Source organism: Lemur catta, chromosome 24 (genome assembly GCF_020740605.2).
Source record: "Lemur catta isolate mLemCat1 chromosome 24, mLemCat1.pri, whole genome shotgun sequence".
Classification (NCBI taxonomy): Eukaryota; Metazoa; Chordata; class Mammalia; order Primates; family Lemuridae; genus Lemur; species Lemur catta.
Window position 1 is genome coordinate 9,265,758 of NC_059151.1, and position 20,896 is coordinate 9,286,653.

Here is a 20,896-nt window from a genome sequence, read left to right on the forward strand (position 1 = left end):
CAACAAAGTATGCCTTTCATCAACACTGTATACGAACAAATGTTTTGATCCTGACATCTCCCTAGATGCTTATTTACCATTTCCATTTATTTTTCTGCATCTTCATGTTCGAACTCTGCCCAATTTTCCATTGGACGGCTGGTCCTTTTCTTAAATTTAGTTTAGGAGCTATTTATTTATTAAATTAGTCCTTTGGCTAATATATATCTACGGATAATATAGCTAGTTTTTTAAATCTGTTCCTTGGTTTTGTTTGTGGTTTACTTGCTTCAGATATTTAATTTAATAATGCTTTCCTTTAAGGCTTACAGATTTGGTGTCTTATTTAAAAAGGCTTTGCACACCACCGAAACTAACCAACCAAATGACCAATCAACTGCCAAAATTTTCTCCTAGTTATGATGGTGATAGTTATGATGATGACTTTAAGACCTAGCAGCTAGAATTTATTTTATTCTACAGAATGAGACAGAATTCAAGCTTGTTTTATTTATTTTTCTCTTTTCCAACTGCCTACACCTTGTCATCTCAACCCATGTACTGAATAAACTCTTTTCTTCATTGGTTGAAAAACTAATCTCTATCACATTCTAAAAAGTCTTAGGTCTTTGAGTATTTCCTGGTCTCCATTGTAACCCATTAATCTGTGTGTCTTGTCCTTTACTGAGATCAAACCCTTTTAACTTCTTTAGCTTTATAATATATTTATAAAGAGTTGGGGTTCCTTCTTCACTCTACTACTATTTCAGAATTCTCCCAGCTATTTTCACAAATTATTTTTCATAAAATGTTCGTGACATTGCAGGTTCATTTATAAGTATCAGACATATAAAAATACTCAGCTTTTCTATTCAGTAATAAAATGTCTTTCCATTTGTTCAAGTCATCTTTTTTGGTCTGAGTAAAATTTAAAATTTTCCTTTCTAATATTCTGCAAATTTCTTACTAACTTATTACCTATATACTTTCTTTTACATTGCTATCTAAGGGATGTCTTTTACTGCACTATAATTTGAATTGGCTGTCTACACATAGGAAAGATAATGCATTACACAGATTTTTTATCAGCTATTTTCTGTATCCTTTTTTTAAAATTTTTTTCTTTAAAGCTGCATAAGTTTTCTAGATATGCAAAATCATGCCATTGGTCATAAATGATTTTTTCCACTTTCTTTATAATTTTTATACCTCTTCATTATTTGTCTTGTCTAATAGCACTGACTAGTACGTTAGAGCTATAGTAATTAATACTGGTATCCCTGGGCATCTTTGTCTTTTTCCTATATTTAAAGGTAATATTTACCTGCTTCTAGTATGTCAAATTTGGCTGGATGCTGCCTTTCTTGTAAAGTTCTAGATGAAAATGAAGGCCAACAAAAAGCTCTATTGCATTTCGCTCCATTCCTGAATCTTAGGAGTACTGTGCTAGTATTGGCTCTCCCAAATCTTCCCTAACTCTCATTCATCCCTCTTGAATCTGAATGAAAACATGCCATGTATTTTATTTTACAGTTACATTAAAAGGTAGTTTCATTCATCAGTGTATGTATAATGATATTAATTTTGTGTAGAAATATAGAAAGCAAATGTTTTATAGAAAGGAATCTGTGTGTGTGTGTTACCGACAAAGCATAGCATAAAGTTGGTAGAAGGACTCAATCTCAGAGAGCAGTTTTGTTTTTATTCATCATCTTCCCACATGGGCATTTTCATTAGCTTGGGAAAGGCATATGTTGTAACTTTCACTTTAAGCTTTTGTGATTTCTTTCTTTTCCCTCTTATCATTAAAAGCTTATGGGCTTGAAATCTGTACAAATAAATGAGCTGAAACAAATAAAACTCAATTCACTTGAGATTTCGAAGACATCTGGTGGAGTTATTTTCTGAGTAATTAGAGCAAGAGGTGGGACAATTCCCTCAAGTAAGCTACCCCACAATTGGAGACCCAGTTATTTCTGCAGTTATCAGCTTGAATTCAGTGAGCATATTGATTTGCAAAATGACAAGCAATTATGTGCGAGTCACCACCTGATTTTCTAAGACCATTTATGTTATAAAGCATATTTCCAACGTGCTTTTATAAAAGGTGCCTTTTCTTAGTCCTTTCACAGCCTACTCTTTTTCTTTATGTCCCATCACCTCAATGTGCTCTTGATATTTTAGGGACATCGAAAGTACATTGCTCCCACGTGCCAGTCTCTACGCGCCCCCGGTTAATCCAACACTTGGGCATAAATATCAATTACTTACCATTTCAGTTTTGAAAATGTGCATCCATTTTAATATCTACGAAGAATAATGAAAGTATCTAAATGCTTCGATTTTTGTCATATTGGTCACACTTTAGCTTGGACATGTTTAACAATGAACCCTTAATACTTAAGATATATGTCAATATTATAAAATCATAGATCTGGAGGAGATCTGAAAGTTCAGAGTTATTCTCCCTGCTGGAGAGCAACAACACTTAAACCACCATAGAAAAGCATCTATCCTTCCAATTCGGAAGGATTCTAGAAGATTCCACAACTATCCTAAGTTATCCATTGACGATTAAAAAATTGCTGTCAAGGAAGTTTTCTTTATAGCTAATCCAAAGCCCACAGAGGTTATTGGAATCTGCTTTATCTTTTATTCACCTCTAGGGTTTTATCTTTGAGGGTGATATTTACAGAGCAATAAAGTCAGGAATTTAAATGCCAGGGGCAAAGACCTTCTGACCAAGACCCACCCAGAAAGTAGCTACATTAACCATTTCTCCTGTTCCTGGATCCTACACTATCACTGTTCTCAATCACCTGAATTTACCTTTAGATAAGAGAAAGTTAGGATTCCTTTCTGGATGTAAGTTAGGGATACAGGATAATTGGAATCTACAACATTTATAAATTCCTTTAAAAATATATAAGGGAAAACTACGTACCTGAATTAACATTAGACAGTGAGGTACTCAAGTTCAATTTATCCTAGTTGAACATGCTCCCCAGATCTAAGGGTATTTACGATCTGACTGTTACACAGGTAGAGTTCAAGGACATCTTTTACTGGGGCATTTACCATTATTTCCATCTGTTCATTCACATTATTTGTCCTCTTAACCATGAACCAAGTTTTAATTTCACATAGCGCAACAAGAACCAAGTCAAGAGTTATTCATCGCATTTCACTTTGCAATGCATGGAACAAGATCACCAGATCTTAACCAAACTGCAAACTCTTTGCCAAAGGATCATAACTCCATTTGCAATTTCACTGATTGAAATAATAGTACGACACGGGCCAAAGGAGTCAGTAAGTGAGTCTTGAACTGCAATCCAGATGGCAAAGGGAAACTTACCGGAGGTTTCGTCTACTCGCTCGTCTACTATGTGGTCCTTCTGATGAACCCACTCGCTGTTGCACTTGAAGTAGATCTGAGTGGCAGGGCTGGCTTTGCAATACAGGTTCACGGGCTTATTCTTCACGATATAAGCTTCTTCGGGCTCGATGAGGAAATGCGGGAGAGGCTCAGGGGGGTCAGATGGAAAAGTTTCTGGGAGTTCGTGAAAAAAGTCATCGTCTACGGAACAAGAATAAAGTGAAAAATGGTCAAAATATTGTAACAACTTGAATTTTACTTGCTCGTCATGTAAAAATGATGACTTGTAAATGAACAATTAATATTAAATAATTAATATTAAAAATTAAACAATTATTATTTAATATTAAAATTAAGGGATATCCATGCCTGCTTTTTGCCACGTGCCAGGCAATATGTTAGATCCATTGACCAGCTGCTCAATGAAGGATCTGAGTTCTTTTTTTTTTTTTTTTGAGACAGAGTCTCACTCTGTTGCCCAGGCTAGAGTGCCGTGGCATCAGCCTAGCTCACAGCAACCTCAAACTCCTGGGCTTAAGCGATCCTCCTGCCTCAGCCTCCCAAGTAGCTGGGACTACAGGCGTGCGCCACCATGTCCGGCTAATTTTTTCTATAGATTTTTAGTTGGCCAGATAATTTCTTTCTATTCTTAGTAGAGACTGGGTCTCACTCTTGCTCAGGCTGGTCTCAAACTCCTGACCTCGAGCGATCCACCTGCCTCAGCCTCCGAGAGTGCTACGATTACAGGCGTGAGCCACCGTGCCCGGCCAGGATCTGAGTTTTTATTCTCATTTTTACACAGGGCAAAACTCAACGTCAGGGAGGATGAGTCAGTTGCCCTGAGCACATAGGTAGTGAACAGCAGACCTGAAAATGGAATTCAAATTTGTCTTGGTCAAAAACTGTGATTTTCCTAACGTATCACTACCCTCCCCATTCCACAGTGTCACCCTTTGAGAGCAGACAAAAGCAAAACCAAATTCATTAGAAAAGTTTCTTCGAGAAGCACAGTCTTAGAGACAAACCTTTGCAAAGAGTGGAGTAGAAACACTAGAAACATGAATTAAGGATCTTTGAGTTCAGATTCAAACCTACTGTTATTTTCAATGTGTCTTTTTTTTTTTTTTTTTTTTTTTGAGACAGAGTCTCACTCTGTTGCCCGGGCTAGAGTGAGTGCTGTGGCGTCAGCCTCGCCCACAGCAACCTCAAACTCCTGGGCTCAAGTGATCCTCCTGCCTCAGCCTCCCGGGTAGCTGGGACTCCTACTGTTATTTTCAAAAGATATCACTGTGGCAAATATTTATTCATTCAGCCAAAAAAATATTTATTGAGCTCAGAATTATGCTAAGCACTGCAAATATAGATAACATCAAGTCAGTTAATAGCAGAGCCACAGTAAAACCCCAGCAGAGCCTAGAGTCTAGAAATGCTAGTCTTATTTTGAAACTATACCTCAAGTGTCATATGGTGCTATGTAACTAGTAACACCTATTCTCCTTAGAACATCACTCAGTGTTAGGACGAGCCATAGTCTCATTTTGATGGAGCTCAAAATTAACAAATATATTGCTCCCACCCTGATGTTCCAATACCATTGAATAAACAAAACCTAAAAAACACTTGAGATGTTTCCACACCATGAGGTACATTTTTAACCTGGGTTCTGCATGATTCCACATAAAAAGTCAAAAATCATAAAAGTGTTTTCTTTCTTTAAATAAAACCTATCGTGTTTTACAAAAGTCAAGGTAAAAGGAGTCTTTCCAATAACCTATAAATAAGTTAAGCCAGATAATTATCTTTCTATGAGGGACAGAGGAGAACAAAACTATTATTAAGTCCCCAAATTGGTTAAGTACCCTAGGCTAATATGTAAGGATAAAACTCTGAGTTGAAAATCAAAAGTTCTTTAAAAGTACATATATTCATTAGCAAATAGAGGACGTGGCATTAGCAAAGACTGGTTCCTAAGATGTCACCTTGAAATTCATTCCATTATTTATTCAGTCGTTGCCTTGTTTGGGGAGATAGCCATTGCTGAAGCGGACATTTGTCCCTTAAGAAACCTGGCCTGGAACTTTTTCCATATAAGTCATGGGATAGCTGTCCAAAGTAACAATATGTCTGGTCTCCGCCAATCTTTTTGCAGCAAAAATTGACTTTGCTTGCTTCACGCACAAAACTAGCTTTCAAAGCTGCTGCACAATTGTAAATTCCTGACACTGAAATGTAAATGATGTTTGCTGCAGCTAGCTTTCTTTCTCCCTTTACTGCCTTAATATGCTTTCTTTTGGCAGGGCATCATTTCTAGTTTTTCCATTGTTGAACATCAAGGACCCAAACTGTCCACTTACTAAAGAATAACCTTGTTTCCATCAATTTCAGTTCCTTTAGTCAATATGCAAGAACTCTCAAGACTGCTTAAATAAACATAGCTCGAAAGGCAAAGGCAGGAGGAACTGAACTATTGACAAATCCATCAGCATGGAACTGATGTCTTGAAGGCCTTATTCAGTCTTTTTTTTTTTCCTTTGAAAGCACTTACTGTTAGACATTATGATGGACAGTTTGGATAATCAATGAAGCGCCACAAAATATAAGACTTGCATTCTACAGATGGTTACCTGTTGTTTTTAACTATCAGTATTCATGAAAGCAGACAGTCAACTATATTTTATTTTTTTTACTATGGGTGTATGTTTGTACACACTAAAACATGTGAATGCATTTAATAACTACATATTTATTTAAATATGCAAATTATAAAGAGCCTTTCTTTCAGCCATTGTTTTAGAAGGTGAAACTTGCTCCTCTCAAAGGAATGACTGCAAGATATCAGATGATCGCATACTACCCTTACTCTTTTCAAAAATGTAGCAAAAGTGTTTATACATTCCTACACTGCAGAAAAACTTCATAGAAAGGCACAAAACATTGATTATCCTGTCTCGTCAAAGCGTGTAACTCTTTCTTCTGATTATTTATTATAAACTCTTGAAAAGACTAACGGAAGCTGAGAAATATGTTTTCAAGGCGAAAGCCACTCTAATTAGTGCTGAGGTTAAAAAGGGAATGCTTTAATAATATATTTAGAAGATGTATAAGCAAACTAACTTTGCATTTCCTTAATTTTGAGTTTTAAGACACGATGATCACTACAAGAGAAATAAACCTATTTTTTTTTGTTTTTTTAGATTTCAGTACATCTCTGTTAGTCATTGATCAAAGAAGCAGATAATCACTATGAACACAGAATATCTAAATAACGCCATCAACCAACTTGATCTGGTTGACATTTATGGCACACTCCATACTAACAACAAGAGCAGAACACACATTACTTTTAAAGATATATACTAAATTTACCAAGGACTACATACTGGGCCCTAAAAAATGCTCAAAAAGTTAGAATTCAAGTTAACACAAAGTATATTCTCTGACCAAAATGAAATTAAATTAGAAAACAGTGTTAGAAAGATCTCTGGAAAATCATCAAATATTTAGAAATAACATACTTTTAAGTGACCCATTGGTCAAAAAGAAATCAAAAGGGAAATTAGAAAATAGTTTCAACTGAAGGAAAATCCAAACATAACATATCAAACTTTGTGATAGGCCATTAAACAGTATGTAGGAGTTGGTTTATAGTACTAAATGCCTACATTAGAAGGTTAATATCATTTTTCACCTTAGAAAACTAGCAAGAGTGAATAAAATCCACAGTAAGAATAAAGCAATAATAAAGATCAGATCAGAAATCATCAGAATAAAAATCAGAAAAACAATAGGGAAAATTAATGAACTAAAATACTGTTCTCTGAGACCATTGGTAAGAATGAAAAAGCCATACTGATCAGTAAAAAAACAGAAAACACAAATTACCAATATCAGAAATGAGAGAACTGGTGATATCTTTACAGAATCTACAGATATTAATGATAGAGTGGATTTTATAAACAATTTTATGTCAATAAATTCGACAGCTTAGACCAAGATAAACAATTTCCTCAAAAGACACAAACCATCAAAACCCACTCAAGAAGAAATAGATAACCTTAATAAGCCCTATGTCTGTTAAAGAAATCAAATTTATAGTTAAAAAACTTTCCTACAAAGAAAACTCCAGACCCAGTTGGCATCACTGGTGAATTCTGTGTTAAAGAAATTAATAATAACGATGTTCCACAAACTCTTATGGAAGATTGAAAATGAGCAAAGGCTTCCTAACCCATTCTATGAGGCTGGCATTATCTTGATAGCTAAACCAAACGAAGACATTGTAAGAAAAGAGAACTACAGACCAATACCCTTGTGAACACGAATGTAAACATTCTAAATAAAATTTCAGCAACTGGAATCCAATAATACACAAAAATAATACATCATAACTATCATGTAAGGTTGCTTTCACATTAGAAAAGCAATCATAATTCACCATATGAATAAGCATAAAAGAGAAACCATTTTATCATCATAATACATGCAGAAAAAGCATTTGACAAAATTCAAACTTTTTTTCATAACTCTTTTTTGGCATTTATTATTTTAATATTATTAAATCCTCAAGTGTAAGTGGCTTGCAATCTTTCAACTTTTTAAAGTATTTTTTAATGTTTTCACTTTCAATATTTTTAAATTTCAAAGTATGACAAGGGTACAAATATTTTTGGTTACATGGATCACTTTTATAATGCTTGAGTCATGGTTACAAGTGTGCCTGTCACCCAGATAGTGGTCATTGTACCCATTAGGTAGGTTATTGTCCATCCCCTTTTCCCCCCTACCCCTTGCTCAATTTCCCTTGAGTTTTACTTCCCTCTATGCATGTGTGCTCATTAGTTAGTTCCAATTTAATAGTGAGCACATGTGGGGTTTGTTTTTCCATTCTTGAGATACTTCACTTAGGAGAATGGTCTCCAGTTTCAACCAAATTGTTGCAAAAGGCATTAAGTCATCCTTCTTCATGGCTGAGTAATATTCTATAGGCTACATATACCACATTTTGTTAATCCACTCACGAATTGATGGGCACTTGGGTAGATTCCACATCTTTGCATTTGTGCTGCAATAAACATTTGAGTGTAGGTGTCTTTTTGATAAAATGATTTCTTTTCCTTTGGGTAAATACCCAGGAGTGGGATTGCTGGATTAAATCGTAGGTCGACTTTTAGTTCTTTGAGGTATCTCCATACTGTTTTCCATAGAGATTGTACTAATTGCAGTGTAGAAGTGTTCCTTTTTCTCGGAATCCATGCTGGCATCTATTCTTTTTGGACTTTTTAATAAAAGGCATTCTAACAGGGGTAAGGTGATATCTCATTGTGGTTTTAATTTGCATTTCCCTGATGATTAGTGACACTGAGCACTCATTCATATATTTATTGCCCATTTGTCTATTTTCTCTTCAAAAGCTTCTGATCATGTCTTTTGCCTACTTTTTGAAAGGGTCATTTGATTTTTTATTGCTGATTTGCTTGAGTTCTTTGCAGATTCTGGTTATTAGCCCTTTATCAGATATACAGCTTGTGAATATTTTCTCCCATTCTGTAGGTTGTCTATTTGCTCCTGTTGATTATTTCCTTGGCTGTGCAAAACCTTTTTAATTTCATCAACTCCCGTTTATTTACTTTTGTTGTTGCTGTGATTGCCTTTGGGGTCGTCTTCATAAATTCTTTGCCTAGGTCAATATCTAGAGGAATTTTTCCTACATTTTCCTCTAGAATTCTTATGGTTTCACGCTTTACATTTAAGTCCTTTATTCATCTTGAATTAATTTTTATGAATGATAAGAGACAGGGGTCCTATTTCATTCTTCTGATATGGCTATCCAATTTTCCCAGCACCATTTCTTGAACAGGGCTTCTTTCCCCCAGTATATATTGTTGTCTGCTTTGTCAAAAATCAGTTGGCTATACATAGGTGGTTTTATATCTGAGTTTTCTGCTCTGTTCCATTGGTCTATGTCTCTATTTTTGTGCCAACACTATGCTATTTTGGTTACTATAGCTTTGGTTTGAGGTTACATACAGTATTGATTTTTCAAGGTGTTTGTTAACAGTTAAAATGCAAGTCATTAAGGAATGGTTTCTATCATTAGAAATATTTTCTTCATATGATAAAGCCAGTGTTTCTTTTATATACCATTCTATTAATAGTTTCTGCAGAACCCATCTCTTATTTAGTCTAGAGAGATGCCTTAAACCAACCATAGCATATTAGTTTAATATTTCTTATAATATTATCTATGCCCTGGATGAATGCCCATTAGTCAATATGGCATATCACTTCTATACTTAATTCAGATATTGCAAGTGATATTAACAAAGAAAACCAAGACCCTAATTAGTACATATGTATAGCAGGATAGATATAACAAAAGGCAAATGGGCTGATTATCATTGATCTCACGGGATATTGTGAAATCCTTGCCTTCCTCGCTTGCAACAGATGGGCCTGCGTACCATACTCAACCATGGAAGTTGGCCCAGACGATAACTTCCCCACCATCAAGCTAAGCAAGCTAAGGTAATTCCAATTCTTGCTCTCGACAAAAATAACAAGTGTCAGCATTAATTCTCAGATATAGTGGTATTTTAGAAAGTGTCTTTTTATGAAATTTTATCTAAACAACTTTCATTTCTAGAGTAAGTTCTGAAAATTCAACAAGCAAGCCAATTCTCCTAAAGCAAAATAATAAAGGAAAACTTCTGAGTATGTAAATATCCAGCATGGCTATATGTATTTAATGAGGACAAAATGATCAGCTGCAAATGCTACTTACTCTACGTGAATGTTTAGCTCTTGTGCACTATGCATTTGCTCTCCCATACATGGGGGGAATCTTAAGTTTTCGCTTTGGCAACCAGTTAGTTTTCTTCAACTATTACCCATTTTCCAAAAACTAGAAACACAGAACAAAAGCTTAACACTAGAAATGAAAACTCTTTGAAGAAAGGGACTGTGTTGGTTTTTATTTCCATTTTCCATACATCTAGTATAGTGACGGGTATATTACAGGGGGTCAGAAAAAATGTTATAAATGCATGAATATTATACTAACGGCAACTGTGATCATTCCTAAGAGATCCACAAGGGATTGTAGAATTTATAGTGCCTCAAATTCATTAACAACTATAAAACATCATTAACAATAGTAATATTAACGAACAGGAATGGCTGGGTACAAAATTTGTGCGGCCCAGTGCAGAATTAAAATTCAGAGACTCTGATTAAAAATTTATTAAGAATTCTGAGATGGTGACAGCAGAATGTTCAGTTAAATTAAGCCCTGGTCCTGTGTGACAGCACAGGTCACACGCCCACGAAGCTGCCTCTGCCTACAAATGTCAATTAACTGAGCAGTCCACTGCATGGCAAGTCTGAAAAATGAAATTATATCTTTATTAGTGGATATTCATTTTGGAACTTATATGGTGTTTCCCAGTTTCTTATGGGGATTAGATGTTTTCTAGAAGACTTATTTTTTTCAGAATGAGAAACTCAGGCTCCAATCAACTTTCTAAGCAAGTGTGTTTGTAACAGGGTAACAAGTGAAGGTGTGTGATTTTATCTGTTCCTGGTATTCCTTTTCAGTGTACTCCAATGCCCAAAACAAGCGAAATCCCTGCCTTTAACTCTTTCAGGGCACTAGAAGACTGCTGAATACATGGGATTAAGAAAGTTTGAGATTCTCCCTTGAACTGGTAGGCTATTTAATAAGCTAAATTCCTCACATACATTCAGTTACTAAACTACAAATAAAAGAAAAAATAGCTTTCTGATACTATTACAGTCATGCTGTAAAACTTGAAGCTGGAAAAGAACGATTTGATTTTTTCAGCAGGGTATCAGTGAGTGTACCCTCTTACCATTTTATTTCTTTATGTAAATATCTGAAGGCGTGACCACAGGGTGACAAGAGGAAATTTGTGAACAGCAACTTCAGACCGAGAACTCCTGGCAACGTGCCACAGGTATCCTAAGTTGTTATATTTTGTACAAATGTGCACCTATGCTGTTGATACTGACTGTATTACATTATTTGGGCAAAATGACTTGATTAAATTGCTAAACAAGTTTTCTACATGTTGTTCATTCAAATTCACAAAGTAGAATTTCCAAAGTTAATTTTGTCCTGTCCACTGAATTCGTTACTAACCTAAAGCTTTTCTTACTTAGATGTAAGTTATTATTCATTTTACCTTCCTGTAACTTTTGACTTAATTTTCTCCTTTCTACTATTACTCAGTAATGAACATTCCAATAGTGGTGTGCCCTTTTTATTGTGATATCAGTAAATCTCAGTATTTTCTTTTCTGTGATTTCATACAGGCCTTCTTTTTTCATTTAGATCCAAGAAGAGAAAGCTTTGTACCATGTATTATTTTTATAGACTTTCATTCCACCTAATTCTTGACAAGAAAATATTATGCTCTGAACATCAATCTAGGAAGCTTTAGGTTGCTGGTTTTATTGCTATATTTCAAGCCTTAATTTTCATCAACTTAATGCATACGTTTCTGTATTTCTGAATCATAAGACTTAAACTATTATTGCTTATATCATAAAATATAGGACCATTATCTCTTTGTTTGAGACCTGAAGCATATTCTTCTGAAATGGAATTTACTTCCAAATGATTCAAGAGCAATTTAAAATGAATGACTGCAGAGCTAATTTTATCTGCATTTGGCCACCCATCCATCAGAGAGATAATTCATGATATATTGCCACAAAAGGCAGCTGGAATTAACTATTTGAATGAGACTCCAGCTTATTTTTAATATTTTGATTAAAATATCCTTTGAAAGACAAAGACTATGGTGTACATTTCAAGCAACATATTAACGGATTCATCATTTAAATTCAAGTAGTTGAATATATAAAGCTGTAAATGTATTGCACAATTTGGAAGTACTGAATGATTTCCACCTTCAAAAAAAATCTTTTTTTTTTTTTTTTTTTTGCTTTTAAAGAAGTACTTGCCAAATCATGCCCATACATTATTAATAGTGATATAAAGTTAACATGCTATCTGACATGCACTTACTTCTGAAGCAGAGGTACCTCCTTCTGCCCCGTTTAAGCCTTCATGGTCTCTGAGTTTTATGAACATAAAATCCTCCTGGATATTCCCCTGCGTACTGTCTCTACCTCTACCATGTAGTCTATATTGGGCTCTCAGAAGAGATTTTCAAAAACACAGTCATGCCCTTCAAATAATTTAATAAATGCAATGTAACATAATATTTTATTGCAAAAGAAACTTATCTTTGCTTATCAGATTAGCTAAAACATTGAATGATTGATGAGGAGTTCAGGAAACATCACTTGCATATACTGGCTGGACTATAAATGGGTATCCCAGTAGAGACAATATTGACAATATAAATAAAAATTAAATCTCTGCGTACCTCCCCAATAGGCTAGCCTGCTTCTTGGAATCCACATTATAGACAGAATGACATCAAAATGTAAATATATATATGTACTCCAAGATGGTCACTGCAGTATTGTTCACTTTTTAGAATTAATACATGATATGTTACAACAACAGGCAGCTAGAATTAGCTATTTGAATGAAACTGAGAACAACTGACCATCAGCTAAAGAATGATTAAACAATTTCTGAAACATCCAACAAAGAGAACACTGGCCAATTAGAATACGAAGACAGATTTGTTAAATGTTGACCTAGAAATACATCCATTATTTACTAATCAAATAAAGCAAGATTTTGGCCAATTTGTATAGAATTGGAAAGAAAACACACACACACACACACACACACACACACACACACACACACACACACACACATATACACATATCACAAGAAGCAAAAAGGAAAAGCCTAGAAGCTGATGCACAAACATACTAACAGCATTATTTCTGGGGAGAAGGACTGGAGGGCCTTATGGGGAAGTTTAACCTTTTATTTGAAGCAGATTTTTCAAATCCTAAATTATGGATGATTTATATTTTTTCTGCTTTTTGGAGCCTTTATTCAAATTAAAGATAGAGAAACTAAATATTGCTTGGTGCAAACTATTGCTTCAGTCCAGTATAACCACTGTAAGTTTCTTCACTAAATGCAATCTTCCCAAATCAATTGTACTCATTCTTTTACAAAAAAAATTAAAATGTCTCCATTAAAACTCATATTTACGTACCTTGTTACTGGTAAGTACAGTGTATAGCATTTACTTAATTCTTCCTGGCTTCATCTCATTTTTCTCTTATTTTATTATCGCCCTCATTTTCTCATCCCTGTGGCCTCTGACTTCAAACTAACACAGTTTACTATCTTTCTCACATTTTGCCCCCAAATCAATATTTGTTGATCCTCTTCTCTGTGCTAGGACTGTCGTAGCTACAATAGCTAAGTTGTGAGTGGGAAATAAGATGACCCCTCTGATTACAATGCCTCTTGAACTTTTTGGCTTCATTTGACACTTGAATTCATTGCCCTGGTCTCTCCTTTTGGAAACCACCTCCTCTCTTGGGGACTGCGCGTAAGCACTATATTGCTCCCCATCCTACCTCTGTGATCTTTCTCTTTCCTCTTTGCTGCCTGGAAACAGTCAGACACGTACCAGGGTTTCTCTTTTAGTCTCTCCCTCAGGCGTCTCATCCCAACAATGGCTTCAACGATCAGATCATGTTACAGACACAAACTTCTACTCCACACCCAACCCTCTGCTTCTTAAAGCCCTTGGATGTCTTTGCATTGACTGGGAATGAAATCAGACTCTTTGCCAAGGCGAAGGAGGACTCATCTGATCTGATGACTGCTGGCCTCTAAGTCTCATTGTCAAGCCTGCTGACCTTTTGTCATCACGCTTGAGACAGAGAGACTGACAACTTCTACCTTTGAACGCACCAAACTCATTCCCACTCTACGGCATTTGCACTTTCCCTTCCCCTCTCTAGGAGGGATATTCCCTCTCTTTATTACTATTTAGGTTTCAGCTCAAGACGTCTCCTGTGCAATCCTGTAGATTCATGACCACCCCTATCCCAAGTCTATTTTTCTTTCCAAGAATACGCCATTCTATTTCATTTCTGCTCATCACCTAACACTATCTCAAATTAGTGTATTTACTGAGTTCGCTGTTTATTTTCTCTCCCTTCCCATAAAACATGGACTTTCTATGGGATCAGAAACTTTTACCATTTTGTTCGACACTCAACATCAGATGAACTTATCTTCCCTCTTAAAACTAGCTTTTCCTTTTGGCTCAGCAATTTGTTTCTGACAAAATCATCCAAAAGCTTGGAACTCTGCTCCCTGCCAGTCCCATCCATTGTTGACAAGTACAGTCATTGCATATGAGCCCCAGATTCTCACTTATCCTAACTCCCCTTCTCCTTTTCATCTCCAGAACTCAAGGTGAGGCCTTTATCATTTTTATTTTGATTATTGGAAGAGTTTGATATGATCTGACTTGCTCTGGATACTTTCCTCTCTCAATTCTGTCTACACCATATCACACTATATTAGCATTCTTACCTGAATGCGGAATCGTAACCATTTCTGCTGGAAACTTTCAGCATTCCACAAAACATGGCCCAAAGTTGACTTAATTTCCAGTTTATTTAACACCACTCTACCAAAGCCAAACGTGGTGATTCTGTATTCCATAAATGTAACCTTTAAAATTCTTTCCACTTCTATATATTTACTCTGCACATAATATCTTATTTCCTATTGACTCTTCAATGCCTATATCTCAAGTCCACTCAAAAATCTATTCTTAATCTCAGATAAAATCAGTCCTTGCTGTTCACCTGTAAAAATCCTTTAATGCAATTTGAAAGTCTCAGTCATTTTTACTGCAGTCAGTTCTACTGCAGGCTCCAAAACTTTTTCTCAGTTGAAGTGAACACATCTAAAATGGATGACTTGTTTCAACTATGAAGAAAATCATTGTCATCTACATGGATAGACTCTGTATTATGATAAATATCAAAATATCAAAAATGTCTATGCATTCTTCAGGATTATGAAAAATTTTAAATATATGCAAAATGCTAGAACAAAGAACCTTGAGTACCCACAACCCAACTTCAAGAAATTTCAACAAGGTGCCCATTTTGTTTCACAAAAAAATGTTAAGTATTCAGAATTCACAAGTAAGGGAAACTGATATCAGATATCACAGTGCTAGGCTGAGAGAGTGAAGGAGACAGACATCACCAAAGTGAGAACAAGAATTAAATTTATAATGTTGCAAACTATGAAACAAAAATAGAAATACGTTGAAAATAAGAACACTTGTTTATTTTAAAAAAAAGAAAAGCCCTTGGTTTATGTGGTATAACAGTCTTCCTTAAAATTCAGACACTAAAATAATTACAACGATAAATACATATGGTTTAAGGTATATTTTCATTTTTTAAATTTTATTTGAATTTTATGGGGTACAGGTGTGATTTTGTTACACGGATAGATTGTGTAGTGGTGAAGTCAGGGCTTCTAGAGTAGCCATCACCCGAACCGAGTTAAAGTATATTTTAAAAGACATAACCATTAAAAAATGCGAACCTGAGATTTTCCCATGCAAATTAGAAACTCTGTTTAGTGACTCTAGAGTGTAGAAGTTATCCTTTTAATTTAGTGAAATGATTTATTATAATAACACACATGAAAAATACAGATTTCTATAAGCATATAATGAAGTTCAAGAGGATAGAAAACTTCAAAATCATAGAATTGCCCCAAGCTACGAATCTAAGAATTGTCTTTGGCTCTTTCCTCTCTCTCATGTCCGCCAAAAAACAATCAATGAGCCCTACTCCTTGTATAACCTACATGCTTCCTGAATCTGTCTCTTTCTCTGTGTTTCAGATTCCACCATCACTTTTTGCCAGAACATTTTCAAAGCTTCATAAGTGAATCCTTCGCCTCCTGTCTAAAGGCAAGACCTAAGTCACCCCTTAAAATCCTATAGCTCCTCACTTCCTGTAACATACACACGAGCTTGTCCACACAGTACACAGGGCCTGCATAATCTGAAGCTTGCCCACAATCCCACCCTCCCATCTCACCACTCCCAGCCTTGGCCTCAACACTCCAAAAATCCACACGCCATATACTATCCTCTGTACACAACAAGCAGTTTCTACACCTTCTGTCTTCAATGACCTTTCTCTCCTATTTTACCTAACTGCTGCTCATCCTCTAAGCTTCAGGTCAGGAATCATTTCTTTCAGAAAGTTTTCTCTGACTCTTCCTCCCCTCTGCCAGCTTAGAACCACCTCCTACCTCCCCCCCCCATCGTCAACTTTGTTGTGGGCTTATATATGTTTCTAACGCTACCTTTTGTAATTAACTTTGTAGCCAAATAGCTGGCTCTTATGAATCTTTGTATACTTGGTGATTACAGTCATGGAGTTGCACATGTACTTTCTGAATAAACAATTGCAGAACTGTATGTATCTAAGAAAAAAATACATAGACTTTGGGTTCTCATAGACTATGAATTATGTAATCGCTACAAAAATAGGCTTTGGGATTCCGTAGACCTGGTTTGAATGTCATCCTTGTTCTTTACTATGTTCGTGACTCTTAACATTTCACCTAATCTCACTTTCCATGTCAATAAAATGGGTAGGTACGGCAATGTGATGACAGTGTGTGGGTTACAGGAAATAAGATGGTATGAATGATTTAGTATCGAGATGATCACAAGATAAGGTCTCCCCATACGATAACTACTGTACTTGCCTCATGTTCTTGTTGTACGGCTACTGTGGGTACCAAGCTTCCTTCATTTTCCTAAACACACCTGAGCTCTAGAATCCCTTTAATCCCTCTTCCTAGAATGTTCTTCTCTCCTGCACCTGGTGAACTGCTACTCTTGAAAGTTCACCTTAAACATCATTGCGTCAAGCAAGTCATTCTGTACCCTTCTGTTTCCCTGTCCCTGTGGCTCACATTGCATCATGTGCATCATGACTGTGCTGAATTTATCACACAGCAACGTGTCATATTGATCTTTCATGCTCCCCCCAACACAGAGAGCTCATGTGAACAAGTTCATGTGCATTTCATTTATGCATTTGCAGTACCCAGCCATGTCTGGTGCACGGCAAGACCAAAGATAAATAAATAAAACACAAATTTGTTGAATGAACTGATGAATACACACAGAAATCCCTAAAACTATGTTTCCCAATCCTTTTTTGTTTTTTTTTTTTGAGACAGAGTCTCACTCTGTTGCCTGGGCTAGAGCGTCGTGGCATCAGCCTAGCTCACAGCAACCTCAAACTCCTGGGCTCAAGCAATCCTCCTGCCTCAGCCTCCCGAGTAGCTGGGACTACAGGCATGCGCCACCACACCTGGCTAATTTTTTTCTGTATATATTTTTAGCTGTCCAGATCATTTCTTTCTATTTTTAGTAGAGACGGGGTCTTGCTCTTGCTCAGGCTGGTCTCGAACTCCTGACCTCGAGCGACCTACCCGCCTCGGCCTCCCAGAGTGTTAGGATTACAGGCGTGAGCCACCACTCCCAATCGTTTTAAACATAGAAGTCAGTACTCTTCATTTTCCTACTTTGTCCTAAATGAGATAGTAGCGCTTTTATGTCAGTGCCTTGTTAAGATTCCTCATTCTTTCCTATACAAAATTGTTTTTGTCTCTTAGTTTTCTTCCTTTTAAAATTTAGGATAAAATTTATAAATAAAATTTCAGAAGTTTCTTTCTCATGAAAAATCTCCATATATACAAACTTCAGTTTCCATATCACTTACCAAAATATGCTTCTTTTCCAGTACTGTTTTGGAGGCATTAACAAGAGGTGGTGAAAGGAAGACTGAACCAGGAGTTGGAATCCTTGGTGTTGGTGTGGTTAGGTGGGCTGATAGGTAGATTGGGATTGTTTAAACAAAAATCCAAGTTGTGAAGCTACCCTACCAATAAATGACAGAACCTCCAGACAGGAAGCATGCCCTACAAGTCCCTAGAGTGCCCTAGAATCTGTGCTTCCACCGTGACTGTCCTTCCATCAGGACACGGGTGGGAGGCCTGGGTTACAAAGGTGAGAGGAAGATATTCAGAGCAATGTCTCATTTCTTTGAGCCCTGTCTCATGGGCTGAGTGGCAGTCACAAAACTGTAGCATGGGGAAACACAGGTAAGAATTGCTTGAGGTTGCAGAGATGTAATTTGTTGCATCATTAAATATTTTCAGAGTTGGTACAACTGTCTCATTTCACAGAAGAGGAAACTGAAGTCCAACTAGTCTGAGTGACTTCTGAGATGCATAGCTAGAAAGTGGCAGGGACAGGGCTCCCAAGCCAGTATCAATATTTCATGGCTGTGCTATATATTTTCTGACTTTGTAAGCTCTATGACAACATCGCAATCCTCTCTTCTAATTCACGTCATAGTTTCTTTGTTCTTAATTTTGAGCTACCCCGTGCACTATTGCTTTTCTTATCCTATTACAGTTTCGGTATTACACAACTACATTGACATATTTTAGTAGCTAAAATTCTACAATTAAAAATACAAGTGTGTGTAAATGTAAATGGAAATGCTATCTGTGAATACACATAGCATTTCTGGAAAAAATACAAACAGGATCACGCTGTACATGTTACTGCTTTTTATAGTGAATTCTCTGCCTCACTTGATCCATCCTTTACAAAAGTTGGTGCTCTCATAAAACTACTAGATGCCAACTTATATACTATATTTAGTATGAGCTAACATCATACAACATTTACCACGAAATAACACAGCACATTGATGGCTTTGGTAATGTTTACATGGACCAAAATTTCTGCAGATGTGTTTTGTAACAGAAACAAGCATCACACTCCTGATGACTGTCATTGTCTTTAGGACCAGTCGTTGAATTCTGGATCCATGTGAGTTTCCTTTTTAAAATCATAGTTTCTGTGTGGCATGTGATATAATTCATATTTTATGACTTTCCAAGTTGGAGAAAGGACCATCTCTGCTCATTGAATGAGAAAGAATGATTATGAACCAATACCCCTGCATTTTGTACTTTTGGATGGAGCAAATGACATTCTTCCAAAATGTATTATTTTGAAAGATAATACACCCCATATACTGAAGAAGCTGGTCTGGGCAGGAATCACTGCCAGAGAAGTACAGGGTTGGTTAATGTTTCACATTTTCACCTCCCTTGCCCCTGGAAGTCACCATACTTGACACTGGGTCTCAAAATTATTAAACCTTCAAATGGCTACACTTTCCTCTCCGTGGGAGACCTCACTTTTCCCTAACACTTTACTCCTGCAATTCCTGCAGGCTCCTGGCCTTTCCTCCCTCCCTTTGACCCCCATAACTAATTAAATCTGGACAAGTCTTTGGTGAAAATAGTTTCCTTTAAAGTTACTCATTCAAAGTCCCCCTTAAGGCATTCCGTGTCACTTTAGGCCAGCCTGCCATTTCTACATGCAGTTGGAAGAGGTAAGCTATTTTTATAAGATTAAAAAATCTTGTAAGACCTAAATCTACTGTAATGCCACAGAAAAAGCCTAGATTTTGAAATATGAAAAATGCTTCAGGAGCCATAAAATTGTCATTTTCTAGAAGTTTGCAGATAAATAAAGAGTTCCAAGGACTCTGGTCTTGCTTAAAGGCAGTTAAACTTTTAAGATTTAATATTATATTAATATATAGTTTCATTTGGGGTCATATTCAATTCTACACAAAAATAGAAAAAGATTAACCATCCAGTACACTTGAACTCATCCCCAATAAGTTTGTTTTAGGATTCATATTAGACCTTACAATTAAGCAGCTAATAGTATCTATTTAGAAGAGAAGATAAAAGTAGAAATTGAAGGAAATAAGGAATTAAGTCTGGGAATAGGGCATTGCTTAAATGTTTTCTCTGCTGAGATAAACACACTTGTCAGTTGCCTGTTACTTTAGATCTAATTCCACATTGTACAAATAAACATAAAATAATGTTTTTATTTACTATAAATGTAAATATCAGCCATGGAACTTCTCTTGCTGGTCAAAGTTGTTCAGCTCTAGGGCAAAAAAAAAAAAAAAAACTAAATGAGATTTAATGATGGGCTCTACCATCACTTGTTTCTAGCCAGAGAAGTGCTTTCTCACTTTAGTAATTGTTACCCATATTGTTTCTGAGAAGAGGGAAGTTTTCCTTATGAAGCTACTTACTTCTATATATTATTTAATAATATGGCCTTCTCATTTTTCAGCTGCCTTATGGGATAAAACTTTTTAAAGCTCCCTATGTTCTGTATACATGAAAACTTTAGTTTTAAAAGTTCGAGTATTTATCCCAAGCCTATCCACCTAGGTTTTTTTGTTTGTGTTTTTTTGTTTGTTTGTTCTTTAGAGAAACAGTGTGTTGCTATGTTGCTCAAGCTGGTCTTGAACTTCTGGCCTCAAGTGATCCTCCTGCTTTGGCCTCCCAAACTGCTAGGATTATAGCTATGAGGTACCTCACTTAGCCTTATCCATCTGTATAATGCGAGAACTAGGAAAGGAATTTAGGTGCTTCTGGCTTTGCAAGCCTGACTGCTT

The 20,896-nt window shown here is 36.1% G+C and overlaps 1 protein-coding gene across 2 annotated transcripts in view; it reads right to left on the reverse strand.

Annotated features, from left to right (window-relative positions):
- Positions 1–20,896, reverse strand: part of UNC5C (unc-5 netrin receptor C) — a 344,945-nt gene that overhangs the window by 125,565 nt on the left and 198,484 nt on the right. For both annotated transcript variants that reach the window (XM_045536735.1, XM_045536736.1), the window contains exon 2: positions 3,338–3,559. In XM_045536735.1, coding sequence (XP_045392691.1) covers positions 3,338–3,559 — 222 coding nt within the window. The remainder of the gene's footprint in view (positions 1–3,337; positions 3,560–20,896) is intronic.